At 45.0% G+C, this 27,742-nt stretch overlaps 1 protein-coding gene across 1 annotated transcript in view; it reads right to left on the reverse strand.

Annotated features, from left to right (window-relative positions):
- Positions 1-9,045: 9,045 nt before the first annotated feature.
- Positions 9,046-27,742, reverse strand: part of gcgra (glucagon receptor a) — a 37,160-nt gene continuing 18,463 nt past the window's right edge. Inside the window, 14 exon segments of the mRNA XM_061700554.1 lie at positions 9,046-13,441; positions 13,443-13,553; positions 13,617-13,658; positions 14,967-15,111; positions 15,178-15,266; positions 16,731-16,800; positions 18,386-18,446; positions 18,518-18,677; positions 19,603-19,792; positions 19,873-19,967; positions 20,876-20,970; positions 21,053-21,160; positions 22,216-22,312; positions 23,582-23,728. Of these exon segments, the coding sequence (XP_061556538.1) occupies positions 13,232-13,441; positions 13,443-13,553; positions 13,617-13,658; positions 14,967-15,111; positions 15,178-15,266; positions 16,731-16,800; positions 18,386-18,446; positions 18,518-18,677; positions 19,603-19,792; positions 19,873-19,967; positions 20,876-20,970; positions 21,053-21,160; positions 22,216-22,312; positions 23,582-23,635 (1,527 nt within the window). The 5' untranslated portion in view covers positions 23,636-23,728 and the 3' untranslated portion in view covers positions 9,046-13,231.

Genomic DNA, 27,742 nt, shown 5'->3' on the forward strand with positions numbered 1-27,742 from the left:
TTGCATTTTGAATGGAGTATTTTAAAATTTTTGTGAAAAGTATTTTTAAATATTTGCAAATTAAAAAAACTTAAAGGTGTATACATATTTAGTAACATTTTGATTTGGCGGCTTTAAAATTATATAAGCGGGAGCTGCATGTTTTGAAAATTTGAATATGTAATGATTTCATATAATTTTTTTTGAAGCCCTAAATTAAATGCAATTCGGTACACGTTTTCTAAAATATTAGTTTCAGCAGCTTTTCAACAAAAATTGGAGACATGCATTTAAAATCTTGAAATAATTGGATCTCTTTAAAGATTGACTTAAATCGGTTTTAAATAAATGACCATATACACGGTGAGTTGAGTCTTCTACGCATTGGGCTACAACAGTATAACATTGGTCAGTTAAAAAGTTGAAATAAGGAGCGGCATCTCGATATGAACTTTTTCCTTTATTTGCGAGTGTTTTCTTCGCGGTGCGCTGCCGCTCTTTACCACTGGAGGGAAGCAGAGATCGGGAATTTCAACTAAAGAGCGTGATGGCGCGAGTGCAACGTTTTATTTGCAATGTTGGCTCGCATGAGCACCTTTACTTTGCCCTGTGTGAATCAATCCATTAGTTGCTCGAAACTTGTGTTTATTTTATTTATTTTTTCAAACCAGATCTTGCCAGTGGCGGGACGTAACGAACTACAAATACGGAGTTACTTCATTTTATGAAAAAAAGCAACCAGTCTATTTTGACAAAGATCTGTTTTCAAAGATAAGGAGTAAAATATCGGAAAAAGAAAAATACCGGTCCTCAAGTAGAGCTCAGATACCTGAAGAATCCACTTAAGTACAGTAAGAAAGTAGTTGTACTTAGTTACTTTGCACCACTGAGGACATGACTGACTTCAGAGCTTTTCTTCTGCTTTGCGCCATGTTGACCTTTAGAGAAGATTGCATCAAGATGCCCAAGTGAGATAATTGTCGGAAACTGCTGATTCTGCCATTCGCGTCGACCTGAAATCAATTGTGCTTTTTTTTTTTTTTTCCTTCCAGCCGTTCTTTTTTTTGTGTGTCCACGAGGTGCGCGTGGACAAATGGAAGACAAAGTCCAGCTCGAGTCGACCCACGGGACACAACATTAGGTACAGCTGCATATCACACTCAGAGCTGTTCCCCAGATTTCCCTTCTTCAGCTGCACCGCCTAAAATAATTGGCTTTGGCAGCTGCAGCAAATAACATATCATCTTTGAGCTTGATCAGATGTAAACGTGAATATTTGGAGATAGCGATGTTATCGTCACTTCAATGTTCAGTTTGTTTATTAGTGCCGTTGTATAGTTTCAATAATAAGGCGTTTTCATTGATTTGATTGGTATCAACTCATATTTGAACACATTTGCACAATCCAATGACATACAACGAGAGAGATGTCAACATTTCATTTCTTTTTTTTTTTAAAACCAACATTGATGCTCAACAAACTACGTGGGCCGTTTGTGTCAGGTCGCGCGCAAGGCCGAACGTGATGCGGTTTTGCCAAGAACGTCCAAATCGCCAGAGTCGCTCGCCGGCTGTGGTCCTGGAAAGAGTTTTTGCGGAGTGGAAGTTTATTATGCCTACGTGCCTCGCTCGTTAGCAACTGCAAACAAATCAATACGCGCAGTTCTGCCCTCCCTCGTGCTTAAAAGACTGCAAATTCTTAAAAGAGACTTTTTGAAGTATTCTTTGACTCTCTTGCTTGTACACTTCTCCAAGTAAGAGGCCAAGTGTGCTCGCTTCAAGCTGTTTGTCTCTCCCAGTCGAAGTTTTACTGTCGAACTGACACGTGAAATCGGAGCGAATTAAACATTGTGTATTTAAACACCATAATGTTCAACCAAACCGGATCATTTCATCTGACATGTCCACTAATTTAATGCTAACATTTCATGCAAAACGCCTGAGACAGGCTCACGGAATTTAGCATCGAAGTTACGGTAATTATACATTTTCAAACAACTGCTGCTCTACACCGAGTAAAAAGAGCAAATAAGATGAACAGACATATTATCTCCCTGCTCTGTGGGAACAAGGAATATTGGTGGAGGTTGTTGGGGACCTTCTCTGCCTCTTCTTTTTGCTCTTAAATACTGTGTATGTCTTCCAGTAGAGCTCAGTGCTGCCCGGCATGTTGTGGCACAACGTGGTACAACGCTGCAGGTGTCCAACTCGAAATTCGGACTTGCCTGTAAAGCGTAAACAAAACCGAACAAAGATCACTTCATGAAATGAAGGAATTAGATGTCCACTTACGGCATGAACACGCAAGATGCACACCAAAACATAAGTTAGTTGCATTTCGAGTGCGTGAGTGTCGGTGGAGCAGAGTTGACGGCCTGATTGAACACGGAAATGATTGTGCGCATTTGCAAACAGCCTCGCCGCCGCCGTGCGAGCGGGCCGTTAATCGCTCACCGGGAGGAACGAGGCTAATTGATCAAGCGGCCTGGCGACGTTCGTGCGAGGAGAGACGTTCCCACGGCGGCGACCTGATGTGATCGGATAATTATGTTTTGGTGAAGCAGCGCGAGGCTCGCCCGGTGCGATCTCGAGGCGTGACGGCCGCTCGCAGAAGATCTTGTCGGCTCTTTTCTCGAAAGGAATAAACAAACAAACAAGAACAAAACATATATATATATTACATTAGAATGTTATCATTATTGTTATTGTTATTTATTATTTTATTACATATAAAATATTACAATAAAAATAAAGCAAGGTTATTTCAGTGGTCCTTGCTGCATTCTGTTTTTCTGCACTACAATTTCAACAGTTTTTTAAAAATTATTATTTTTAGAATCATGACTATTCCGGCCATAGTACAGTAATATCTTTGGTGAAGCAGCGTGTGGCTCACCGGCCAAGATTATTTCCAAACTCGCGCTTGCATTCTGTGCATCTACTCTATGCAATTTCTACTTTATGTTGCAAAGAATAAAGCCAAAAAGGATGACTCTCTTTTTTCCTGGTTGTGTAGTACAGTAATGTCTTTGATGAAGCAGCAGGTGGTTCACTGACCAAGGTTATTTCAGTACTCCTTGCTGCATTCTGTTTATCTGCCCTAGGCAAATTCTACTCTTTAAAAAAAATAAATAATAATAATTCCAAGACAAATGATACAAGCCCAATTCCAATGAAGTTGGGACGTTGTGTGAAACATCAATCAAAACAGAATGCAATGATTTGCAAATCATGTTCGACCGATATTTCATTGAATACACGACAAAGACAAGATATTTAATGTTCAAACTGATAAGCTTGATTGTTTTTTAGCAAATAATCATTAAGTTTGAATTTTTATGACTGCAAGACGTTCCAAAAAAGCTGGGCCAGGGTCACGTTTACCACCGTGTTACGTCACCTTTTCTTTCAACAACATTCAATAAACGTTTGGGAACTGAGGACACTCATTGTTGAAGCGTCGAAGGTGGAATTCTTTCCCATTCTCGCTCGATGCACAGCTTCAGCCGTTCAACAGTCCGGGGTCTCCGTGGTCGTATTTGACGCTTCATAATGCGCCACCCGTTTTCAATGAGAGACAGGTCTGGACTGCAGGCAGGCCAGTCTCGTACCCGCACTCTTTTACGACGAAGCCACGCTGTTGTAACACGTGCAACAATGTGGTTTGGCATTGTCTTGGTGAAATAAGCAGGGGCGACCATGAAGAAGACGTTGCTTGGATGGCAGCGTCTGTTTCTCCAAAACCTGCATGTACCTTTCAGCATGAATGGTGCCTTCACAGATGTGTAAGTGACCCATGCCATTGGCACTAACGCAGCCCCATACCGTCACAGATGCTGGCTTTGGAACTTTGCGTCCATAACAGTCCGGATGGTTCTTTTCCTCTTTGGCCCGGAGGACACGACGTCCACAATCTCCCAAAACAATTTGAAATGCGGACTCGTCGGACCACAGAACACTTTTCCACTTAGCGTCGGTCCATTTTAGATGAGCTCGGGGCCCAGAGAAGCCGGCGGCGTTTCTGGGTGTTGTTGATAAATGGCTTTTGCTTTACATGTGACGGTCGCTGCCGTATCGGTCAGAAGTTCTTGTATACTGCATTCCTGTGTCTGCTCAGTGCAATTTCTCCCCTTTTCTTGCAAGGAATACACAAAAAAAGACAACTAATGCTTATTTGCTAGTTGTTTATTAACGTCGTGGCGGTCACGACATGTTCCCGCCGTAATGGCACCGTTCCCCGAGCCGAACCACATCCCGCTAACCGCCGTCTTCCGCTCCGTAATAGGCCGAGCGGTCACGGGCGGGGGGGTCGCGGGGGTCGCCGTGACGAACTCGACGCCGCCGTCCAACCGCAGCTGTTTTATCATTTGCCGCCGCAGTTTTTTTTTGTTCTTCTTCTTCCCGTTCTTGAAATCAACTCAATTTGCCCGCCGGACGCAAGAGCAGTCACAGACAGGAAATGACAGCAATTGTTTCTTAACGTGAAGACAAAAACAATCTGTTTATGTTTATATGAGTGCGCGCGTGTGTGTGTCCTCGGGGCGCAGAATGCAATGTTGTTTTCTTTGAAAGACTTCATTTTAAACTCATTTTCAACGGCCCCATAAACACGTTTGGAGAACAACATTAATAAGCAGCCGGCTTCGCGTAGTTTTCATTCGAACGCTCGGAAACGATCGAGCCCGTCTGGCACGTTTGTAGTTGAAATGCTGGCGTTGATGCAAAGAAAAAAAATCAATATTATTCAATAAAAATAATAACCACGATCATAATAATGACACGGTCGGTGCCGCGGCAATTCAAGTCTAAACTGCCACCATAGTCGTAAAACCTTCATTAAGTGCAAACGCGATGTTTTAAGTAGCATTTAAACATAATTAATTGTAATGCAAGTATTGGGACATTTCCGTAAAATCCTATTTTCGAGTCTCGAGTGAAGCAAAGGTTCCAGTTTTTGGAATGCGGGAGAAGGCCCCGCGCTTCTCCTGCTACTCCGGCGAACTTCACACGGGAAGGCCGACAGAGCCGAGATTCCGACCCAGAACCGCCAAACTGCGAGGCGCGCAGCCCACCGTGCTGCCGGATTTCAATCCCCCGAGGGTGAATTCAGCTGCTTATTTGTCGCTTCCTCCACGTGCGACGAAAAGGCCGCTAGCTCGTGACGACATCGACGAGCTAACGGCCCCATAAAAGCGTCTGCTGACATTATTCAGCCTTAACGATTCTTTGCTCACTTGCGGCCAAAGACGACACTCGAAAACTCAGACGGAAGAGGCGCCGCTTAAAAACCCGCCGGTCACGCTTGACCTTCTCGGTCCGCCCGGAGGACTCCGACGCTAGGCTAAGCGCGTTAGCGTCGTCAACATTCTTCATTTGTTGCTTTTGTTTACATTTCACCACGCAGGAAGTCATGAACAATAAAGCGGTATGGGTGTTTTTGCCTCGGTGGAGATTGGCGTGATACATAATGCAAATTCGCACATGTAAACCACGAGGAACTGGAATCACACAAGCCGCCTTTGTTCCCCTGATAGCTTGCAAACAATAAGCGAGGGTTCGGAGCAGGTCAAAAGGTCAGCAAGATCTCAGTGCGACGTTATTTAAAGGACATCCACGATGTATTTTATTTTCTACGATGATTTAAAACCGAATCTCTTCCTCCCTTCGACAACACTTGCTCAAGCAGAGACACGGAGCCTTCATTCCATTCGGTATTACGTACTTTATGCGCGGCACTTGTTACTTTGCAGCCAGCAAAACTCTGCCTTACCTTGTGCGAAGCCAAGGTAAATTACGCCCACACTGAGCCAACCCATTGACTGTGCGCCTTTTATCAGAAGCTAACAATGGTAACGCTGTTAGCTAGTGCTAATCTGTGCTAATGCGCTGCTTTTTTTCGATCCTTTACTATGCTTTCGTCAACCCGTTGCCTTTTATATAAAAGTTTGTCCCCATAAATGTGTTTTGGAAAATGTAACGATAAGAATCCTGGATTGCGGTATAATCTGATGAATCTCCTTTGAACCTGAAGACGTGTTAAACTCAGGGAAGAGCGACACCGTGAAAGAGAAAACGCAAACATCGACGAATAATCTCCACAAGTGAAGACAAGTGACCACACTTTTAGTTTCAAGTTTATCAGGATCCCCGAATTGTCTTCACTAATGCGATGACTATTCTTCCTGGTGTCCAAATAAAAATAAAACATTGAAATTTGCATAATTGCACGTAATCAACAAAAAAGAGAGAAAAGTAACGACATGTCCGTTGAAGACAGGAACATAACGAAAAAAAAAAAAATCAGCAATTCATCGGATACGTTGCAGTTTATGTTTTGCTCGCTCGTCAACTTGTAAATGAACTTAAAATTTGTACTAATTCTTAATTTATTTCTTTGAACGGTCATTTATTATCTACCCTGATTACATTTAAAAAGGCTCGAAAGGGACCATTTTTTTTACTGCTGCGCCGCCAAGCAATGATGACTTTTTTTCTTGAATTCTTTTTTCTTTTTTGAAGACAAAGCCTAATTATACAGTACTTCCAAGTTGACCTGTAATAACACGCGTTAATGGAATATTTGAAGATTATGAAGCGTGTTTAACAGCGTGACGGCCGCAAACTGTTCAAGAGGAGCACTCAACTGTCAGATGCTAACGTAGCGCCGCACTTTTCACTTCTCTCATATGAACGCCTCCGAGGCACTTATTTCCAAAAAAAGAAAATTGCATGTGTCATCCTCCTTTGTTATAGTCCATGTGTCCACTAATCAGAATTCAAATAAAGCGTTTGTGCTTTCAGTGCCAGAAAACTGCAAAAATGACCACATTGGAGGGAGACAAATGCAACAATTGTTCCTTAGCGCTGCTTCGATTCAATATGAAAAACGCTCTGACTGACTGAACCTTTCAAGTGGGATTGCCCATGGATCAGATCTGGATTTAATCTGGTTTACATCTTCTGACCGTGCAGAAAGAAACCTGTTTTTTGTCTTAATTAAACTGACTGGAGTTTCGATTTCGATTTTGACGCCGATGATCATGAATCGGATCACATCGTGGTTAGTCTTTTCGAACCGCCAGCTCTTTTTTTATCCGCTCCTCCATTGAGCTGAACTTGACCCTTGACGACCGTCGATGAGCAGAATGATTCGATACAGAAATACTTTGATGGTTTTGGTTCTGCCCATTTTCATCGTTCTGCTCCTTCCACGTTTCTCTCCATTCCAACCTCCAAATGTTCCCCTCACTCACCACATGTCGGACATGACTTCCCATATTCCAAAAGCAACCAACTCCCGGGATGACGTTGCTTTTCTTGGCTTGAACTTCTCAGGCCAGCGAGTTTCGTCGTGTCGCTGTTCTGCGCGCTTACATTGATTCGATTTATTGACTGTGCGCGCTGGCCGTGATGTGATCGCACTTTCACTTGACCTAATTTGACGGGCTCGTAGCCTGGGGACCTTAAATGTGTGTGTGTGGGCGTAGTCATATTACATAGGTTTGATAACGCAGCTAATATTTCACTACGTAATAGAAAGCCGATCGATGATTCATGATTAATGATTGCTGTTTTCTCCCCCTGAGCGCAAAAACGATAAAAGTGTTGTTTTGGTGCCGCCTTGTGGCATCTCGGTGCCAAGGAACTCTGCTTTGGTAAACTTACGAGCTTCATTTAGAAAAAGAAAAGTAGTGTTTGGGTGCCGTCTTGGCGCATCTGACTCTCAAGCAACTATGTCGAAGTGAGTTGAGGAACTCAGTTTAGGCAGGAGTAGTGCTTTGGTGGCATCTGGGAAGCTGAGGAATTTGTTGAAGTAAACTTAGGAGCTTCGATTAGAAGAAAAAAAAAAGTGCCATTTGGCGCATCTGGCTATCATGCAACAATGTTACAGTGTGTTGGGGAAGTTCATTTAGACAAAAGTAGTGCTTTTGTGAAATGTTTTGGAATCTGTACGGAGGAACTATGTCGAAGTGAGTTGAAAATTCTCATTTAGACAAAGGTAATACTTTAGCACCATTTTTGTGGCATCTTAGGGCCAAATAACAATGTTGAAGTGAGTTGAAGAGCTTCACTTAAACAGAAGTTAAAGTGAAGCTTAAACTTGGCGCCATCTCGGTTCTTGTCGTCTTGGTTCAAGGAATGATGTTGAAGTGAGTTGAGTAACTACATTTAGAGAAAAGTAGTGCTTTGGCACCATGTTCTGGCATCTGGGTGCCAGTTAACGATGTTAAAGTGAGTTGAGGCGCTTCATTTCGAGAAAAGTAGCGCATCGTGTGGCATCTGAGTGCCAAGGAACTATGTTGAAGTGATTTGAGGAGCTTTATTTAGAGAAACGTGATACTTTGGCGCATCTGGGTGCCAAAGAACTATGTTGAAGCGAGGTAAGCTGCATTTGAACTAGCTACTTACTGTATTTAGCCATCCATCCATCCATTTTGTGAGCCGCTTCTCCTCACGCGGGTCGCGGGCGTGTCGGAGCCTATCCCAGCTGTCATCGGGCAGGAGGCGGGGTACGCCCTCAACCGGTTGTCAGCCAATCGCAGGGCACATACATACAAACAAACAACTATCCGCACTCACATTCACACCTACGGGCAATTTAGAGTCTCCAATTAATGCAAGTTTTTTTTTGGGATGTGGGAGGAAACCGGAGTGCCCGGAGAAAACCCACGCAGGCACGGGGAGAACACGCAAACTCCACACAGGCGGGGCCGGGGACTGAACCCGGGTCCTCAGAACTGTGAGGCTGACGCTCTAACCGGTCGGCCACCGTATTTAGCCAACCAATTTGCATAATTGTTTTTCAAGCTCAATCTGGGCCACACCGAAGCAAATGTCGATTTTTAACACGGTGAGCAAATGTGCGTTAAATGTTTTTACAACAGTTCGAGTTTTCACTAGTTTTTGGATCAAATTGTGTTGCGAGCTGCAAGCCACACTGGGAGCCGCGCGTGTTGTTAAATAGAACCTAAAATCAGTAAAACACCTTCGAGCCATTCATTGTTATCATTATTTCCACGTTAAAAAAAAAAAAAAAAGACACTGCTCAAGGAATCATTTGACGCTTTGATTTTATTCTTCTTCCACCATTTTTGACACAATATAAACAACACGCACAAACCGTATAATGATCGACTGTTTACACCTGAGCAATCACACCAAATATACTGTACACTTTGAAGAGAAACATTTTAGAGAATATTCAAATACTGTACAACCACAGGGGAAGTGACTCAACAACAACAACCAGGTCACAGCTTATTTATCATCTTTAATAAAAGTACACATTGACCCCACCGACGGTGTATGTGCGTGTGTGTGTGTGTATATAAAATGCTTTATGACTGAATATTGCACAACTTCAAAACGGAACGCAGTGCCTCCATGCAGCAGCGCCGTGGTGTGAAAATGTTCGATGCTGTGCACAGTATTCCAGCCCCATCTGCCAAGTTGTAATACTGAATTCGTCCACACGAGCACACAGCAGCAAGCCAATAGTAGAAATATGGGAACGCGCGCGTGCGCACACACACCGGACACTCAATTCGGTACAACTGCACCATCTAACAACACGAATTTACCCTCATGGTTGACTCCTCCGTTCTGTACCGAAGCATCACACTATCCATTTGTAACAAAAAAAAACTTACTTAAATGTATCTAATCTGAATATTTCCACTTGTTTTGGGCTAAAACAACACAACCAGACTTTCAATCTTGAGGCGGCGTAACGCAACACGGCTCCCGCGGCACTTTGGAGCGTTTATCGATTTGTTCTCAAGCTATTTTCCACACCTTGAATTGGTTAATAATGCATCAAAATAGCAGACCACTGACATGCGGACAGACCAATCGTATCGATTAGTGAAAAAATATGAAATTGAGCATTTTTGGACATATGAGGTTTTCCGCCCGATTGCGACGATATGGTAGTCGTCGACCACAATGAGGTGCGATCTGGATTTTCCGGTGAATTTCCACACACACTATAAAAAAAGAATCGTGCGTTAAAATTATCGTCCTAAATGTGATCGTAAACAGGCTTGTTTTGCCTTTTTGGGGGAAGAAGAACGCCCGTCATTGCCAATAGACATGTTTCATCATCGCATTTTGAACAGCTCAATGGAAACTATAATCTCATTGGATGGTGCGGGTGGACCTAATGGAGTGAGTGGCGAATGTGCTGCATGATAAATTAATACGCGACACTGTGCAAACAGTCACACTCAATTCACTTACGCACGCACGCACGCACGCACACACAAACAAAAACGAAACGTACCAAAAAAGTCTTTTTTGTTTGTTTGTTTCTCGAGCTTTGTTCTAAAGTGTCCGCGGCGGCCCCTGAGGAGAAAGTGAGGCCGCGCGAAGTTGTGTTTTAGTAACCCTTTCGTGACAGGATGTGGCGTTTTAGCACCGACCGCCCGCGGACGACGCGGCGATCTGGGCGACAGCCTGAACTTTAGCGAAAACACCTTTAGCCGCCAACACTTTGTGCATTTGGAGTCTTGATTTGAACACGGACGCAACTAGGACAGAAGTATTGGGGCATCTTTAGCGCTAAGTAATCAATCAGCCAAGAGTTGGGCTGGACGCAGTCGTTCAATTTTCTCGAGCACGTTCGCCTTAGAGGCGTTTATTTGTCTCGACTAGATGACGAAGCAGGTGACTAATTGGGCAATTTGTCGATTTAAGGGAGCCGCTTATTTGTCTCAAGTAGACGACGCACCCGCCACGGTGTTTATTTGAGGGAGGCGTTTGCGGATGAAACATCGGCTGACTAATTGGGGCACAGCATTTATTTGAGGGACGCATTTTTGGCCTTAAGCGGATGACACACCAGGTAAGTATTTGGGGAAAGGCGTTTCGTTAATTTGTCGTATGAAACACCTGGTGACTAAATTTGTGCGCGGTGCCTGTTTGCGGGAGACATTTTTTGCCTCAAGCCAATAACGCACCAGGCACCTAATTGGGGCAAGGCGTTGATTTGTCTCAAATGGATGACTCACTGGGTGACTAATTGGAGCAAGTTGTTTATTTGAGGGAGGCGTTTATTTGTCCGAGAGCGCCTCACGCACCCGGCGACTCATCGGGGCCTGGCTTCTATTTGAGGGAGGCGTTTATTTGTCTTCAGTGGATGAGAAACTAATTGTGGCACGTCGTCAATTTGAGGGGCGGCAGGAGATTTGCGACCCGAGCGGAGCAGTTTTTGGGAAGGCCCTTTATTTGTGCATGAGTTTGGTGTGAAAGAACTTGCAACCCTCTGAGATGAATTTGATTGGCGATGCGAGCAAACTTCACATTTTGGAACCTATTTCACTCCCTGAATGTGCACTCACCAGGAGTCCCACTAGTTTCGTCCGCGCAAGTGGGATTTAGCAGCAGAATCACTTTGAGGGCTGCAGAAGCAATGATGTGCTATTTATAATTCAGCCCATAGCCTTCCTTGACCTCTTTCAGGGGGGCGTTCCACATGTAAACCAGGAATGACCTGGCCAGAGCAGCTGCCACTTTCCCATGAAGGCGGCGCGCTTGCACCACGTCAGCAGACCGAAATCAGCACACACAAGATTGTTCTTCAGATTTTGTTCAAAACCTCCACCAAAGTGCGCAGGATTGCACAAAAAAAAACAAAAAAAAAAAACAATAAAACTGGTGTAGATTCACTTCATTTGTTTATGAATGCTGCATGAATCGTAATACTAAAATTGTAGCTATAGCCTTAGCTCAGTCCCTCCCCGATTTTGCATCGGTTCCGGTTATTTAGAACAAACATTTGAGAAAAAGGCGGAAAATTCCAGATAAAAACAGACTATGTTGAAGCAGCGAATAGTCTTCGCGTTCTGAGGCAACCCCGAAACGTTTTCTGGTTGCGTCGCACATTTGACATCAAAATGCTAGGTGGCTACGTGTTAGCGCTTTTTGAGGATTTTACATTTTCAGGAGGTTCAACATATCTGACGTTAAGACAGGGCGTCGTCGGATCCTTAAAAATCGGATTTCCCTTATTTGTCCGGAAATTATTATTATTATTATTATTATTTTTTTTTTTTAAGTGAGCCTACGCGGTCAAGGCACCGCCAAAAAGCCGTGTTAAGCCAATTTCCTGGTTGCGTCACATATCTGATCTCTCAATGCTAGGTGGCTACATGTTAGCATTTCTACTTTTACCAGATGTTTTATCGCATTTTATGTCATCAGGAGGTTTGACATATCTTAAGACTTTATTGTCATTTAGGTATGCACAAATGTGTGAAGAAGAAAATTTCGCTGCGTTTGAGTCAGCGCAATGTTATCTAGCTGTAGCTAGCGCAAGACAGCATATCCGTGGATCCTTAAAAAAATATTTATTTTCCTTAGTTAATTCCAACTCAATTCAATTTCTTGGTTGCATCACACATTTGATGTCACAATGCTAGGTGGCTACATTTTAGGATGACTAATTTTAAAATTTTTTGGGGGACAATTTTATGTTCTCAGGCAGTGGATCATTAAAAAAAATGGATTTTCCGTACTTATCCTAATTCATCTAATTAATAATAATTATAAAAAATTAATGGAGCCAACATTTTTCAAATTTTTTTGTGAAAGATTTACTGTATCTGGCGTAAGTGTCTGTGGATCCTTAAAAAACGATTTTCCGTGATCATTCTTACAAAAACATGTTCCTTAATTATCCTTAAAAGAAAGTTCAAATGGAAAAAAAAGCTAATTGTTGTGCAACTGCATCGAACCAATGAGTCAATATTTTACTTTTTTGTTTTAAAGTATAGCTCAAGAAGATTTAAAAAAAATATCAACTCAAAATATGAAGTCGGCATTGCCACTCCTCGTGGTCACATTTGCTGAACTGTGACCAGAGTGCCCTTAAACCGTTTACGGCTCACACTCAGTACATTTGTAGGACGTCCAAAAGGTGGGAGACCAAAGGTGGATTTGAAGGAGTCTTCCGATCGGGGCCTTGGCGGAGGTCTGCGCTCGACTTCAGCTTCCATCCTGGATTGTTGCGTCCAGATCGTGCGTCCAGGTTGACCTCTGCGACTGCAACGCGCACAAACAAACAAAAGCAGAAGCTCGTACGAAGTTGTTTACGATCAAGTCGCTGTCTGAGGTTTCCGGCGTCGTATTATTTTACACGGCTCGTGCGCCTTGCGATACGCCGAGACGGAGCGCCACGCGGCGCTCGGCAGCGCGTGCGACTGGTCTCCGCGTCCGCCCTCGCCGCTCGGCACGGGATGGAGAGAGCTTCGTGTCAGTGGCGGCTCTCGGCGCGCTCGCTCTCGGCCCCGTCCGGAAGGCCCGCGTCCTCCGCCGGGGGTCGGTCACCGAGCGCGCCCTCCTGCCGGCCCGCCGCCTCGCCGTTGGCCACCAGGGCGTGCCTCTCCTCGGGCCCGCAGACGGGCGTCGACGGCTCGGCGGGAGCGTCGGCCAGCCGGGGCGTCCGCTGGGAGACGTGGTTGAGGCAGGCTGGCCGTCTTGGTGTTGGGCGTGTTGCTGTACGTGTGGCGGTATTCCTCCTCGATGTGTCGGCCCAGCTTCCAGCGCTTCCACTTCTTCAGGACCTCCGACTGAACCTGCGGACACGCGCGTTACGGAGGCTGCGAAAAGAGGACGGCACGAAACGGAAAGCGACTCACTTCTTTGTTGACGAAGCAGTACAAGATGGCCACCAGGAGACCCTATGGAGACACCATGGACACTCTTCGTCATTCATCAATGGGAGCTTGAGTTTAGGCGCCTTATTTTTAAACTCTCAGTGTCTAGTTTCTTGGCCCGCCTCACACCCTGACATCTGGATTTTGGCCTGTTTCACTCCTGCTTCACCTCTCTCCTACCCCCCTCCTTGGCTTTTTTGAGCAAATACGGGTGGATAGGTTGCCAACAAAAAAAAAATGCACAAATAAGTGAATCTGCAATTAGCAAAACGCGAAGAGGCGGGGCAACCAATGCTGATCACTCATTGGTGGATTTGTCGCTGCGTGAGTTTTAACATTTGAGATCACACGCCTTGAAGTGGAAAAAATAAAACATGCGTGCTAACGTTAGCGTAGCCTTGTGCTGCGCCCTATTTCTGGATGTGGCGCTATTCCACTCCACAATGTCCACTTCGCCCTCAGTCTTCCCTCGGATAAACTTTGTCTCGTCGTCTCAGAGGTAAACTCAGGAGAGCCTTGATCTCCTCCGTTGTTGCCGTTTGCCTAGGTCTCGCTCCGAGTGATGCATTCAACGCGGCATGTTTTTTAAAAAATTTCCCTGCGTTACTGCCGGCTCATTAACGAGCGCGTCCCTCGCGTAGGATCATTCGAGGTCTTCCGGCTAGACTCCGTCCACTTTGACCTTGCCATCTTCTCTCTCTAAGTCTCCTCTCGCTGTCTGTGTCGCTCTGATCTGAAGACCAAGCCCCGTGTCCATGTTTGCCTTGGTGGCCAAACGGTCAATGGTAATGTGACAACGGCACATTACGTTCACTTCTCAGTTTCTCAAACAAACCTTTCTTTTTACAAAGGAGTTGTTTGCTCGTAGACATGGCTCTATTTTTGTCGAAATGACATTTGAGCTCGTCAGCGCGTTATCGATATGCGAATTTCCTCATTGATATCGCGGAAATTGCATCATACAAATATAACAACCAAATTAGGGACATTAAACAACTCTAAAATTTAACTATTAACTCCTTAAAAACTCAATCAATACATAATACCTGCTAAAATTAATTATTTAAACATACATTTGTAAAAATAGTGTAAAATATATTGTAAAAAGGTTTTAAAAATGTAAGTAAGTGTACAGTCTGCCGTCTTTGGACGACAATAAAAACAACCGTCTTATGGATTTCAACTGCAGTACTTCAGGGACCTTAAAAAGCTTTGTAAATCAGCACCCTCATTGGAGAAGACTGCAGATTATCATAGCGCTGCTGGGATACAAGCAGTATTAACATTATACTTTCAAGCTGAAGCTACAGCACATGCACGCTGGTAATGTACCTGGAAGGAGGAGAAGAAAAGGTCAATGACCAGCTTGGTGAGTCGCAGACCGATGGTGGTTTCGGTGGCCTCGTCCGTCACGTAAATAAAGACCACCTGATGGATGCCCAGCAGAGGGATGAGGGTGAGGGTGGACTTGGCCAACCTGCGACGGGGTCGGCACACGGTCAGATGGCAAATTTTCAAAGAGCGCATTCTAATGTCCGCTCACCTGAATTTGTAATCTGTGTAGCGCATTTGATGCGCTCTCAGTTTGGACACGAGAATTTTGATGATATGGATGAAGATCAGGAAGTTGATCTGTGTGAGATACGGACAGTATGCTCGAGGATTTAGTAGGAAACTGTGTAAAACAACAACAACAACAACAACAAACAAGAATTGGACAGTGGAAGATCCAATGTGGAGCAGGAGAATTTCCTCGTAAACATGGGTCATTTGTCTTCTACATATAAAATTATTTTCTCATTGATAATGGGAGCATTTGCATTGTTGACACGGGACAATTTCTTGTTCGATGTGGTTTTCTTTCCATGTACGCAGGAGAGAATTTCACGGCTAACGTGGGAGAATTTTCTCAATGATACGGAATCATATTCTCATCGATATGGGAGAATTTCCCGGTTCATATGGAAGGAAAAAAATCCTCGTGGATATTCAAAACTTCTCAACAGTCAAGAACCAAATTACAGCACATTACGCTGTGCAAGATTCAACTAAATTCTCGCAAAAACATTCTCTCTGTTGCATCACGTAACAGCGGAATGATTGGCATGCGAGAGGCGTGGAGAAGAAGAAGTGGCAGCATTTGGAGAACGCGCGTGTGTCCTCGAAGCCAAATCGCTTGCGACGTGACCTTTTTGTGTAAAACGTGCACGTTGAGTGACTTGTTACCTTCGCAAATCGTTAGCATTAACACAAAGCCGTGACTCCGGAGTCGGGGCTTGGAAAGTTGGACTAATCATAATCAGCGTCATCATCATTTATTATTACACGACAACAGGCCACATAGGTTTTGTGTAATCCCGCGAACAATGCGGCCAAAATATGAAAATGACATGTTTGCGTTGTGATCCAAACATAAGGTCAGAACAATTTGTATCCGTGAATCCGGGATTACTCGCGCCTCTGCTGCGGTGCTTCAGCTCAGTAGGACCGGGATGACGAGGGAAACACCGAAACTCCCCGCGACAATGCAAACACAGGAATTCCTGCGAGGTCTGCCCACTTAACCGGACGATTCATGTGTGGAAAATAGCGGGATGTGTGTGCGTGTGTGCGTGCGACGGGCCTGACATGAGAGTCGTGACAAATTGGACTTATATAAACGCTCGCGATGACCTTTGAGGAACAACTCCAAGCTAAGGTGTGGTCGGGGTCTGCTTTGGAGGGAAACCAGAAGGCAAAGTTGAAAGAATCTTCAACACAAAGCATGGTACAATTCTTCAACGGCAATACTTCAGAAAGAAAGAGTTAGTTAGTTAGTTAGTTAGTTAGTTAGTTAGTTAGTTCCTTCCTTCCTCATTGATTTTGTAAAATATCCTCATCAATATCGGTGAATTTCCCCGTCGCTATGAGACAATTTATTTGTCAAGATAGAAGTTCCTTGTTACTATTGGTGAATTTCCCATCTGCTGTCTTAGAATTTCTTCGTCAATATGGTTACTTTCAACTTTGGAAGTTCCACTGTATTTTCTTTTAAAAGTGCGTTGAGTTAAAAAAACAAACAAAACAAAAAACATGGAAAAATTAAGACGAGATTACCACAACTGCCACGAGTATGGGCGAACGTATGATCCACCAGTAGTTCATGTTTATATTCTGGCCCCAGCACCTGTAAAAAAAGCAGCCGCACCATTATCAACACTTTGCGGTTACGTTTGCGTGGCACAAATGTTTACGTAAAATATGAGAGTGGCACTAAGCAAAAATCTGTTTTGTTCGAAGTGCTGAAAACCTATGCAAAGACTGAATTGTTGCGATATACGTAGCTTCATCATTAGAATTTTGTGGATTTTGTGGGCGGGGCTACAAGAGCGCTGGGGCGTATACGTTCCCTCCCCCACTATATTAGCGCAAAGTGACGTCGTTTCGTTTGGCTGCTCAGTTGTGAGTTAGCTGCGCTTAGCTTCCGTAACGAGGCCCGTTTACCACTGCAGCGTGCAGTTAGCAAGCTAATGCGTCTTCGCCGGATGCCTCAAATTACAGAACAGCTCGGTGACGTTTTTTTAAGCTCCCCGAAAATGAGGAAATAAAAAAGCGATGGATTGACTAGTTTAAAGACACGCAAACTTTCCCCAGAAACAACACGGCTTGGTGAGTAACTTAATACTAGTGAACGGGGCAGTGGCGAGCGTCTAACAACCCGGGCTTCCTCCTACTGTGGCGCTGTTGTCAGGTGCCGTGTTCGACTGTGACATTATGTCGCCGACAACGAGGGAACGTTGACTTGTGTGCTTATTTTGCATGATTGTAGTCCACAATAACGATTCGATGTTGAAGTCGAGCCTCCTAACGTGTTTTGAGACCATGTAAGCTATCACCTTGATGGCAAACTACCCATCTGCTTTACAATTACTAGCACAAGTGAGACAGCACGCCAATGTGAGGAGATGCCGAAAGTCAGACGAGAACGATGTCTCTGCTTTTGGCGCGTCCATCCGACGCGATCACAGCGCCTGAGAGCTGAGTGGCGGCCCTTATTATTCAAGTTTTTGAAGCCTGATTTTATATACTTAGCGATGTTTTGAATTCATTCATATTTGGCAGGCTCGTTAACATCACTCTTGTCTGTGGTGTGTCCAATCGGTACGCAATGTTTTGAGCCCGTTTACTTTAATGAGGTGTGAGCCGCCCGCGACGCTCCCCAAAAAGTGCTTTGACATAATTCCCATATTTGGCTGCCGGTGACAGAACGCGTTTGTGTGGCGGAGCGAGCGCACTAATGAGCTGTTAGATTTAGCGTCAACATTGACTTTGTTTGGGAGCAAAACAATCTGCCAACATTTGAGCTGATGCAGGCCACGCTGCTATTTAGTACTGACACTCCATTTTCAAATGTCCTCATCAACTTTACTCGGTGTCATATACTGTATATCTTGTACTTCATCCGCTTCAGCCATCTGTGCAAATGGTTCAGCTATTTCGGGAGCACCACGTTCGCGTATCTAAGATCGGCTTTTCTTACTGGAGCCTACCAAATAGTTCAGTTAGATGCAAAATGATTCATTTAGCTTAGTTGACGTTTGTTCGGCTTAGTGTAGTTTAAGTCAGCTTACTCAAGCTTCTGATAGTTTAATTTATCTTCGCTTTGGTTGTTTTAGCTTGATTTATCTTAGTTATTCTTGTCTATCTTAGGTGAACTTAGTTTTGCATAGTTACCTGGACTGTTAACGAACAAACGTAACATGGAAACTTACTCATGATTCTCGTAGAGATATTTAGCGATCACCCAGGGAACGAGGAATAATAACGGTGTACCTGAGAAGAAATGATTATGATATCACTATGAGCGTTACTGACTTGCAGCCGTACGGGCTTTTCCGGCTCACCCCAGCCGATGCACAGGTAGATCTGGAAATAGTTCCTCTCTGTAAAGACGGTGATGACCACCAGGTTGTGGAGGTAGATGCCTTCTACCAGGAGCCAGTAGCTGTTGGCCAAGATGCTGTACTGCATCATCACCGCCGCCACGCGACAGCTGACGGTTATCTGCCGGGCCAGAGTCGTTGCATTCGGTCAAGAGGACGAGACACTAACAATGACCGATTTGGTTAATGCAAGCTCATCGATGGGGTTAAGTGTTAGTGTGTTATCATTATAGAAGAACGTCCTTGTTCATGCGGCAGTATGAGTGAATTTCCTCATTCCTGAGAGTGAATTTCTTTGTTCGTCCGTCCGTCCATTTTGTGAGCCGCTTCTCCTCACGCGGGTCGCGGGCGTGCCGGAGCCTATCCCGGCTGTCATCGGGCAGGAGGCGGGGCGCGCCCTCAACCGGTCGCCAGCCCATCGCAGGGCACATAGAAACAAACAACCATCCGCACTCACATTCACACCTACGGGCAATTTAGAGTCTCCAATTCATGCGCGTTTTTGGGATGCGGGAGGAAAGCGGAGTGCCCGGAGAAAACCCACGCAGGCACGGGGAGAGCATGCAAACTCCACACGGGCGGGGCCGGGGATTGAACCCGGGTCCTCAGAACCGTGAGGCTGACGCTCTAACCGGTCGGACACCGTGCCGCCTTTCTTTGTTCGTGCGGGTGAATTTCCTTATTGATGTGAAAACATTTTCTCTTTTTTTCTGGACGATTGTCCTCATTGATATGGGGAAAGTTCCTTGTCAATGGGGGAGAATTGCCTCGTCAATTTAGATGAATTCCCTCGTCGATATGGGTGAAGTTCTTCGTCAATATGAGAGAATTGTCTTGTCAATATTGGTGAATTTTGTGAAGAATGTCCTCATCGATATGAGAGAATTTCCTTTCCTTGTCAATCTGGATGAATTCCCTATTCCACAACGCGAGAACATTTTCTCGCTGATATGGGAGAATTTCCCCATTTTCAAATGAGAGACGGCTGCACGTGGAGCCCCCCCCCCCCCCCCCGCCCCCCCCCCCCCCCCCGATTTTGAGCTGACCTCATTGTTGACGAGCAGGTCCACGGGTGACACGGAGGCCCGGGACAACCCCTGCTCCTGGTCCCGGCTCAGGTCCTGCGACGTGATGTTGGCCTCCATCAGCGCGTCTTTGATCAGGATGGACAACGCTCGCAGGATGAAGGACGCGAAGAGGTTCATGTGGATGTTGTTCCTCATGCAGTGCAGCTTCCTGTAGGACGACAGCTCACGTCCGTGTACTTTCCCCACCTTTAAGACTAGGAGAATGCGTTTGGCTCGTTCCTCGCTTACCTGAAGAATATGAGAATACTCAGAGCCAACACCAGAGCCACCAGTGATAGGGAGTATCCAACTGTGTACATGATCCGAATGTGGCCATAGTACTGCTGCAAATGCAAATAAAGTTACTCAGTTTTGTTCCAAGATGTTGGACTGACTGGGACGGTTTCCTACTGGGTTAGTTTCGATTTAGTTTTGTCAATTTTTGACCGACTCCACTGTCTATGCGGCCGGCCACGTACTTTGTCCGGAGCGTTCCTTTATTTGAGTTCGTGTTAATTTTTGACAGATTCATCGGACTCTGCGTCTGATCGCATAGCTTTATCCGGAGCCTGCATTGTCTGGGTTAGTGTTGAAGTTTTGAAGGATTAATTGAATACAAGTTAGTGCATTTTATTTATTTAGTGCTTCTCACAAAGTGCTTTCCGTGATTAACATAAAATGCAAAGATTGAAAATACAGAGTCGCAAACATGATACAGCTGATACAAGTGCAAACAAGTCAAAACAATCAACTCGTGCAGGAATGGCTGCCTACACAGATGTGTTTCTGACTGCTTTTCAAGTATGTCAACATCTTAGCTCAAATGGAAGTGCGTACCACAATTTGAGGTCAACGGACCGCAAGACTTATCGCCGTCACTTTTTCAATCTTGTGTGAAGGACGGTCAGTAAAAGCCGGGTCATCAGACTACAGAGACCTGACAGGACAATAAAGAGAGACTGGATCCACCGAGTCCAGAGGAGCCAGACCATTGAGGGCTCTGGAAATGACTGTTCAAATTTTGTTATTGATTTGAACCGATGGGATGTGGACCGAAGCCCGGCGGCGCCCTTCTGAGACTTTTCGAGACGGGCTAATGAAGCTAATGTTAGGGTGAGTTTGGACTTTTAGTTTTTTTCGATTTCTGAGAGATTCAAATGACTTTGCGGCCGACTGCGTAGCTTTATCTGGATCATACATTCATTTGGGGATTTTCGATTTTCGAGGGATTCAAATGATCACCTGACCTCACCTGACTGGGGTTGTTGGAGTCGCACTCGCTGGTGTTCTTCATAGTGAGCCACTGGCCATTAGCGTCGCACTCCTGGTACACCAGGCCATGCTGAACTGCACTCCCAAAATGCACACAATCACTTCAAAGTATTCTGGCTCACGTCAACACGAGTGGTCACACTGGAGTTAGTCATACCTTTATGGTACCACGGCAGATACCAGGGACACGACACGCTGACCGTAGTGTTAGGTAGTCCGTCGGGCCAACAGGCGTACTTGTCAAAGGTTCTGTTGCACACAAGCACTGCGGGTAATGATAACAAAGAAGTAATATAGCTGAGACCATGATGGCGCTTTCTTCTTGACATTGAGCGCAAAGCCTCCAATGGAGATCGTCTGTTTATGAGGGCTTTCATCTTCTCCCTGCTAGTTTATCTTGTCTCTAAAGTTGAACACAATCCTTCCTCTACCTCCCATTTGTCTCAACAGGAAAAGAAATAATCTGTTCCGGTGTAGGAAAATGTGAAGAGAAAAAAAGTACACCGACACGAAATGGGAGTCACTTGCACAGTACCTGTAAAGGTTGTCAGCCAGCAATTTTCTGGCTTCTTCGGCTACGTTTACACTATGTTCCCAGCGGCCATGGCAGCATTGTTTGCCCAAAACAAGGTGCCTGTGGGGGCACCGGGCCTGCTGAGTCCCGGAGGCTCACAGTCCCACGGTTTACCACGAATGCCACTACGTTCCCTTCTAGGCTATCACCTTCGAATGGGGTTCCTCGCGTTTTTCAAGTTCTGTCAAGGCATCGTACAAATGAAACGTGGATGGCGGGTAGCTTTGAGGCAAATTTGTTGCCACGACAGTCGAATGAAGCTCTCCTGGCTTGGCAAGGCCCCAGAGTCGGCGTCAGCATTTAGGGCTATACTGCCGCTCAATAGAGGCATCTGATGGGCGACAGAAACAGTCCCACTGCAAATATAGATTGTTACAACAGCCGGCGCCACTGATTGTGAAGGCTCTGGGCAGATTAGATTGCCATGGCAACACATACGGGCGGAAATCTGATTGGACAAAAAAACTAAACAAGCAAAAAACATCTAAGATCCAGATATACTGGAAGCAGCGCAGCCAAGAGGAACGCTACAATATAAAAGAATAGACCACAGGTGCCAAACTCAAGGCCCAGGGGCCAGATCCGGCCTGCCACATCATTTTATCTGGCCTGCGAAAGAAAATCATGTGCGTCGACTCCATGCTTCTTGCTAAAAATAGTAAAATTGCAAATTGTCTTGATTTTTTAAAAACATTGAAATATTGCCAATATTATTTTTTGTTGTTGTTTTGTTTTGTCGAACTCACCAGCGCTGGGCGGGGCTCTGCTGTTGTTGCGCTCGCACTCGTCCATGTACGACTTCCAGCTCTCGTGCAGCTTATCCATGGTGACGGCGGGGGACGTCTGCAGTGGCGTAGGGAGGTGGGGGTCAGGTGATGAGCACGTATGCTATATAATAGATACAACCGTTGTGTAACACAAGGAATGACATTAAGCTCGTCTAAAAGTGTGTATATATACTGTGACGTAATCCAGGAGGGTGAGCCGCCGTGTAACGCGTTGAGCGAGTTGGACAAAACATGACAGTTTTCTTCGACGAACGACCACATCGCCACATCGCTGTCTGGATTGTCTCAGAGGGCAGCGGCGGTGAGGAAGAAATACAGCAGGACCCACATGCAAAACACTAACGACATGGCCACAACATCGAGAGGCCTCTGCGGCGGCCGAACAATCCTGATGGAGAACGGCACCCAATAGCACACCTTTCACGCCTCTTGCATTAGCCCTACAGTCTCATATGAAGATGAATGCATTTCTTTCTCAAAAGGTTCAAGATTTCTTCGATTTTTAAACGTTAATAACTTCATTCAGAGTTTGTTTAGTAGAAGTATACAATTTGAAATTGTACTTTATTTGTCCCCAAGGAACATTCTCAGTTTGCAGGCGTGTCCTGACTTGAAAAGTGGGTCGCTTCCAGAAGAAAAGTTGGCCCTGTCGTGAGTTGTTCGACACATTGAGATATAAATAGCATCAAATAAAAGCCGGAATTCCAAACTTTTGATCTGAAACCCAGATGTCTTCAGTATGCAACAAAAACAAAGAAATGGACCTTGCCGTTCCCATACTTATTCATTAGCCCGTCTATGGCGTTTCTCATTCTCTGTTCGCATCAAGCTAGCAGACTTTCGCGAGGCTAAGTGATTTGGTTTAGTTAGATACACAATGTGTAATTTGATTTGTTTTAGCTTTATTTTTCCAGTAAACGTCCGCTAGGAGTGCCAATAAACAGCTTGTTGATCTTTTTTAACTTAGTTATTAGGATATTTTTTTAGATGAGTAAAATTCCTCGAGGAGAATGTCTCAAATCCAAACAAATAATACGTTTTATTCCAATTTTTAAATGAAAAATGTATCATACTGTATTGATCCCCATCGGAACAATTCTCAAATAACATAACATTTATTTTAAAAATACAGTAAGATTACCGTTGCCATTATTCACCATTGCAAATAACAACCGCAATAATAAAGATATGAACACCTCTCTGACAGTGTCGATTCGAAATGAAGATGATTGCGTTTGTGAATCGTGCTTCGGATGTGACGAAAGGCATGCATAGGTGTAGCTAATGTTGTGTCCACGGTGCGTACGTGCAGAGGAGGACCCACCTGGACGCTGCCGGAGACGAGGAGCATTGCCAAAGGCAGGAAGAGCCGCGACATGCCGGGGGGCGGGGGGTGGGGGATTCTCCCGGACGTGGAGGGTTTTCACCTCATTGGGGGCGGGAGGGGTCTTATCTGGGCCGGCCGCTCGACCTGGATGAGACACGCGCACACACGCGCATTGCAAATGTCACGTAACACGTGAGCCAAAAGAGGGAAGCGGCACGGTGCTATTGTCGTGTCGGAAGGTGGAGGACCGTGTACTCAAGAGGCCCTTTCCATCCTGGTGACGCGTTCACGCTGGCCCGCTGGCACTCACCTTCGTACGGACCACGGAGAGAGTTTAAGCGTGGAGCAGGAGAACGGGACGAAATCTGAAACGTTTCTGCAAAAAACACCTTGACCGTGGAAACATTTTTGGCTCAAACGTTTCAAATTTCATTCGGTTCTGGTCGTTGCGGGCTGACACGGTTGTACGAAGTCAAGACGCGTTTTTTTTTTTCAGTTCAGCTGTGTTTCGTCTGAACATTCCAAGCAAAGGCATGAAAATGTAAATGTCCGGCGGCATGGGAGCGGGACCCCAGATAGCATCTAAGGCTAAGAGGAAGGCTTTCCTAATGGCCCGTACGGCGGAATGACTTACAGGAAGCGTTAGCTGATTACCTCGCGGCGCCGAGGGGCATCGGATCAACCCGAGTCGCCACATCATCGTGTACAAAGCTCCCGTGGCGTGAGAGGGCATGCTTTTTCTTTTGCTTTTTCTTGGGCTTTTTTCCCAAGCTCTTCATCTTTGCCCATTGTAATGAATGGAAATGCCATCCATCTGTTCCCAACCCCAAAAACACCCACAAAAGTGTTTGTTTCTCAAGGAGGACAAATAGCACGCTTGAGTATTTTACTTCATAAAAAGCATTCGGTTATAACATAATCGAATAGAATTAAAACAGTTGGCGCATCACGATAATTCAATGGGCAACATACGGCACGCTTCGGGCCGTGAGGCTGGAGCGATTGCAGACATATAATTGCCTTACTCTGAGGGAAAACAATAGAAATAAATACATGTATAAATAAATAGAGACGTGTCGGCGAGTAGACACGCAGATTTGATGACAAAACACAGAAGAAGACCATAAACTCTAAGCCGTAGCCATATCGGCTGTTTTTCGCAGAAGATAAAGAATATATGCCTATGAGTATTGTACGCTCTGTTTGCATGTGTTGCTAACACTTGTTTAGAAGGTTGATAACGACAGCGTCATCAATGCTAGTTTCGTTAGCCTGTCTATGCCTTTCTACATTGAGTGTTAGCGTTACATTAGCGCCTTTTCGTAAGACAAAATTGAGGGCTGGGTAACTTCATGAATAGTGTACGCACCCCCTCCAAAATGTTTATCATTTCCTGTAGAAATAGTTTCAAGTCTATGATCCCAAAACAACAACGTGCAATTTCAACAACCCGAGGCTGGTGTAATGCTCGAAGATGCCACAGGATGGCGCCAGAGATTTGAATGTCGGGGAGGAGCTAAGTTTAGCTTGGGTCGGTCGTGGAAGTTAGGCGAGTCTTGTCTGCATGTACTGCAGGTGCATTTTTTTCTAACTCAAATCACCTGCAAGTCATTTATTTTTAGCGGCAATGTTGTAACATGATATGAAAGTAATTAGGGATCACGTAGTTTGTGGTATATTAAGCTTTAACATTGGAAATGATTTTGGTCGGTGTTGGTGGGGATTGTTGTACTGTATCTTATGCAGGACCGCTCGTCCCGCAAAGTCGGAAGCATAATTGTCCCAAACGTCATCATCTGAGAATCTTAGCCCAATTTCGTATTGCGCGTCAATATTTTTCCATATCTTGTCGCTCTCATCGTCGTGCTCCTCTCCGCTGGCTCGTTAGCAAGCACGGCGGCCTCGTTGCGTACTCCTGCCAGTGGGCGGTCGTCAATGGAGGACAATGATTAACAAGCGGGAGGCGGGAGATTCCTCGCTCGCAGCCGCCGCTCCGGCGCGCTCGTTGGCGGCCACAAGGAGCGCCATTGGGCCTATTAAGTATTCATCACTTTTTCTTTGCGTATAAAATATTCATATTATTTGCCATTCTGAAACACGCCGATAAAAACGAGATGGGGAAACAAAAATATTCAGACCAACGAATATTGTCGATGTCGCGTCGCTAATTTGCTTTACTCGAAGCTGCGGCCGATGAAGGCAGATAAAGACATAAAGCTCTGATGAATAATGCGACACGCACGGGAGCGCGGGAAGCGAGGCGGCCGCAGTCCGGCTCGCGGGAGGATTACGCTGTTGTGAGATCGCCTTGGAGCGCGAGGCTTCTATTGCTCGCTAACGAGCGCATCACGTCGACGTCCGTTTGGATTCATGCGACAGTAGTTACCCAAAAGAGAGCAAGTGGGGTTGAAGATAACCAAGTTCCAAAAGATCACGATTGGGTTATTCCAAATGAGTCATTAGATATTTGCGTGCTTGTCATTATTCAAATGATAAAAGTTTTTTTATTTTTATTTACCAGCTTTGATGCTAAATTAACAGTGGTTTTATTTGTATAAAAAGGCAAATAAATATGCTTGTACTGCATAATAGGCATTGGTTGGGTGTAAGTGTGGAATTTGGCAGACTTTCAGCCATCTGCAATCTTCAAATGTTCATATTACACATTATGCAAACGTTTGTGCTCTCGCGGCACATTTGACTTTCAAATGTGCAGCTGGGCCAGTTCATTCGCAGATTAGGGGGAAAACATGGGAAAATGTCTGCATCAAATATGTCCAGTGACCCATATTAATCCTAAAATAATTCATTCTTTTTGCTTTCTGACGTTATTTTACGAGTTCTCAGTGGATGGCAATCACATCACAATGACATTGTGCCCATTTAAACCGCGCAAAAGCGGTGATTTTGCGACATGTTGGCAACCTTTGACCCGAGGTATGTGCTTCAAAAACGCAAATATTTTACTGAGGTCGCCTTGCCTCAGATGCCCCCGTCTTGTCTCGAGGCCATATTGCCCAGCGCTACTTTGTGGATATATGGAAGTTTGTGTCAATTCATAATTGAATGTGAATGTTTTGCCTTGGATTTGTTTGGGAATGAACATTCAGTTGGATTAATGGCCTTTCAAATAAATGGGTCGAAAACAAGCTATTTGTTTGAATGATTCAAGGTCACTGACGCGTCCGTGCGGGCAGAACATACGTGACGCTCACGGCCGAACGAGAAGAATTTGCTGAATGAGATATTCAAGTGCATGTCGGACAATTTGCGTCAACGCTTTGTATTATTTTGCTGGAGGGTACTTAGCATTCATTCGCTTGCACGCACCGACGAATGGACCGATGCAACACTGAATGTGTTTGGAGGGGATCAACAGGGATTAAAATCAAACCTCTTCACCAACATAATAACTGTCCTGCTCCTGGAAAAAAAAAAATAGTAATATAAAGCTTTGTTTTCCAGCCTAGCCCCGAACAGATGTTCATTAAATGAATGACCACAACAGCAAACATGCAGGACAACTCTTGTCGCGCATATACGCAAAGGCCTCGTATTTGTATTTTGTTTGAAACTTTCGTTTCATATGATCTGAGGTCATGCTCGTACGCTCCGGGCTGCAGATGTTACGTTGAGCACGACGGCGCCCTCGCCGTCTGATAATGGCCCGAAGCAGCGTTCAGAGCATCACGTTGCGTCTATGTACTTTGGCGAGCTGATAGCTAGACAGGACGTCACGTAAATTCCGCCGTCTGCTCCGATCTCGCGTTTCGATAACAGTATGCGCTGTGTGGTAGCTAAAGAAGGTATAAGCATTTCCGGAACATTTTGGCCAACTCTCCGTGAATGAGCGTCGTAGGCGCTCAGTTCGGCTGGGCGATATAACGTGGCCTGCACGATCTCTGAATTGGTTTCCACAAAAATCCGATTCCCCATTTTAACTCATTCACTGCCATTGACGGACTTAGAATCCAAATATCCATGTTCACTGGGAGGGCTGGCAGTGATTAATTGTTCTTTTTTTCTTTTGCTTACAGAAAAAGCAAATGACGATGAATAATATTTTGCTTTTGTTTTTGCCCCATTCTGTGATTACAAGCTTTGAAAAAAAATTTTCCCCAGCGTGTTTTCCGCCCAGCAATTATGTGGTGCCCCGCC

This window comes from Phycodurus eques, chromosome 16 (genome assembly GCF_024500275.1).
Source record: "Phycodurus eques isolate BA_2022a chromosome 16, UOR_Pequ_1.1, whole genome shotgun sequence".
Taxonomy (NCBI): Eukaryota; Metazoa; Chordata; class Actinopteri; order Syngnathiformes; family Syngnathidae; genus Phycodurus; species Phycodurus eques.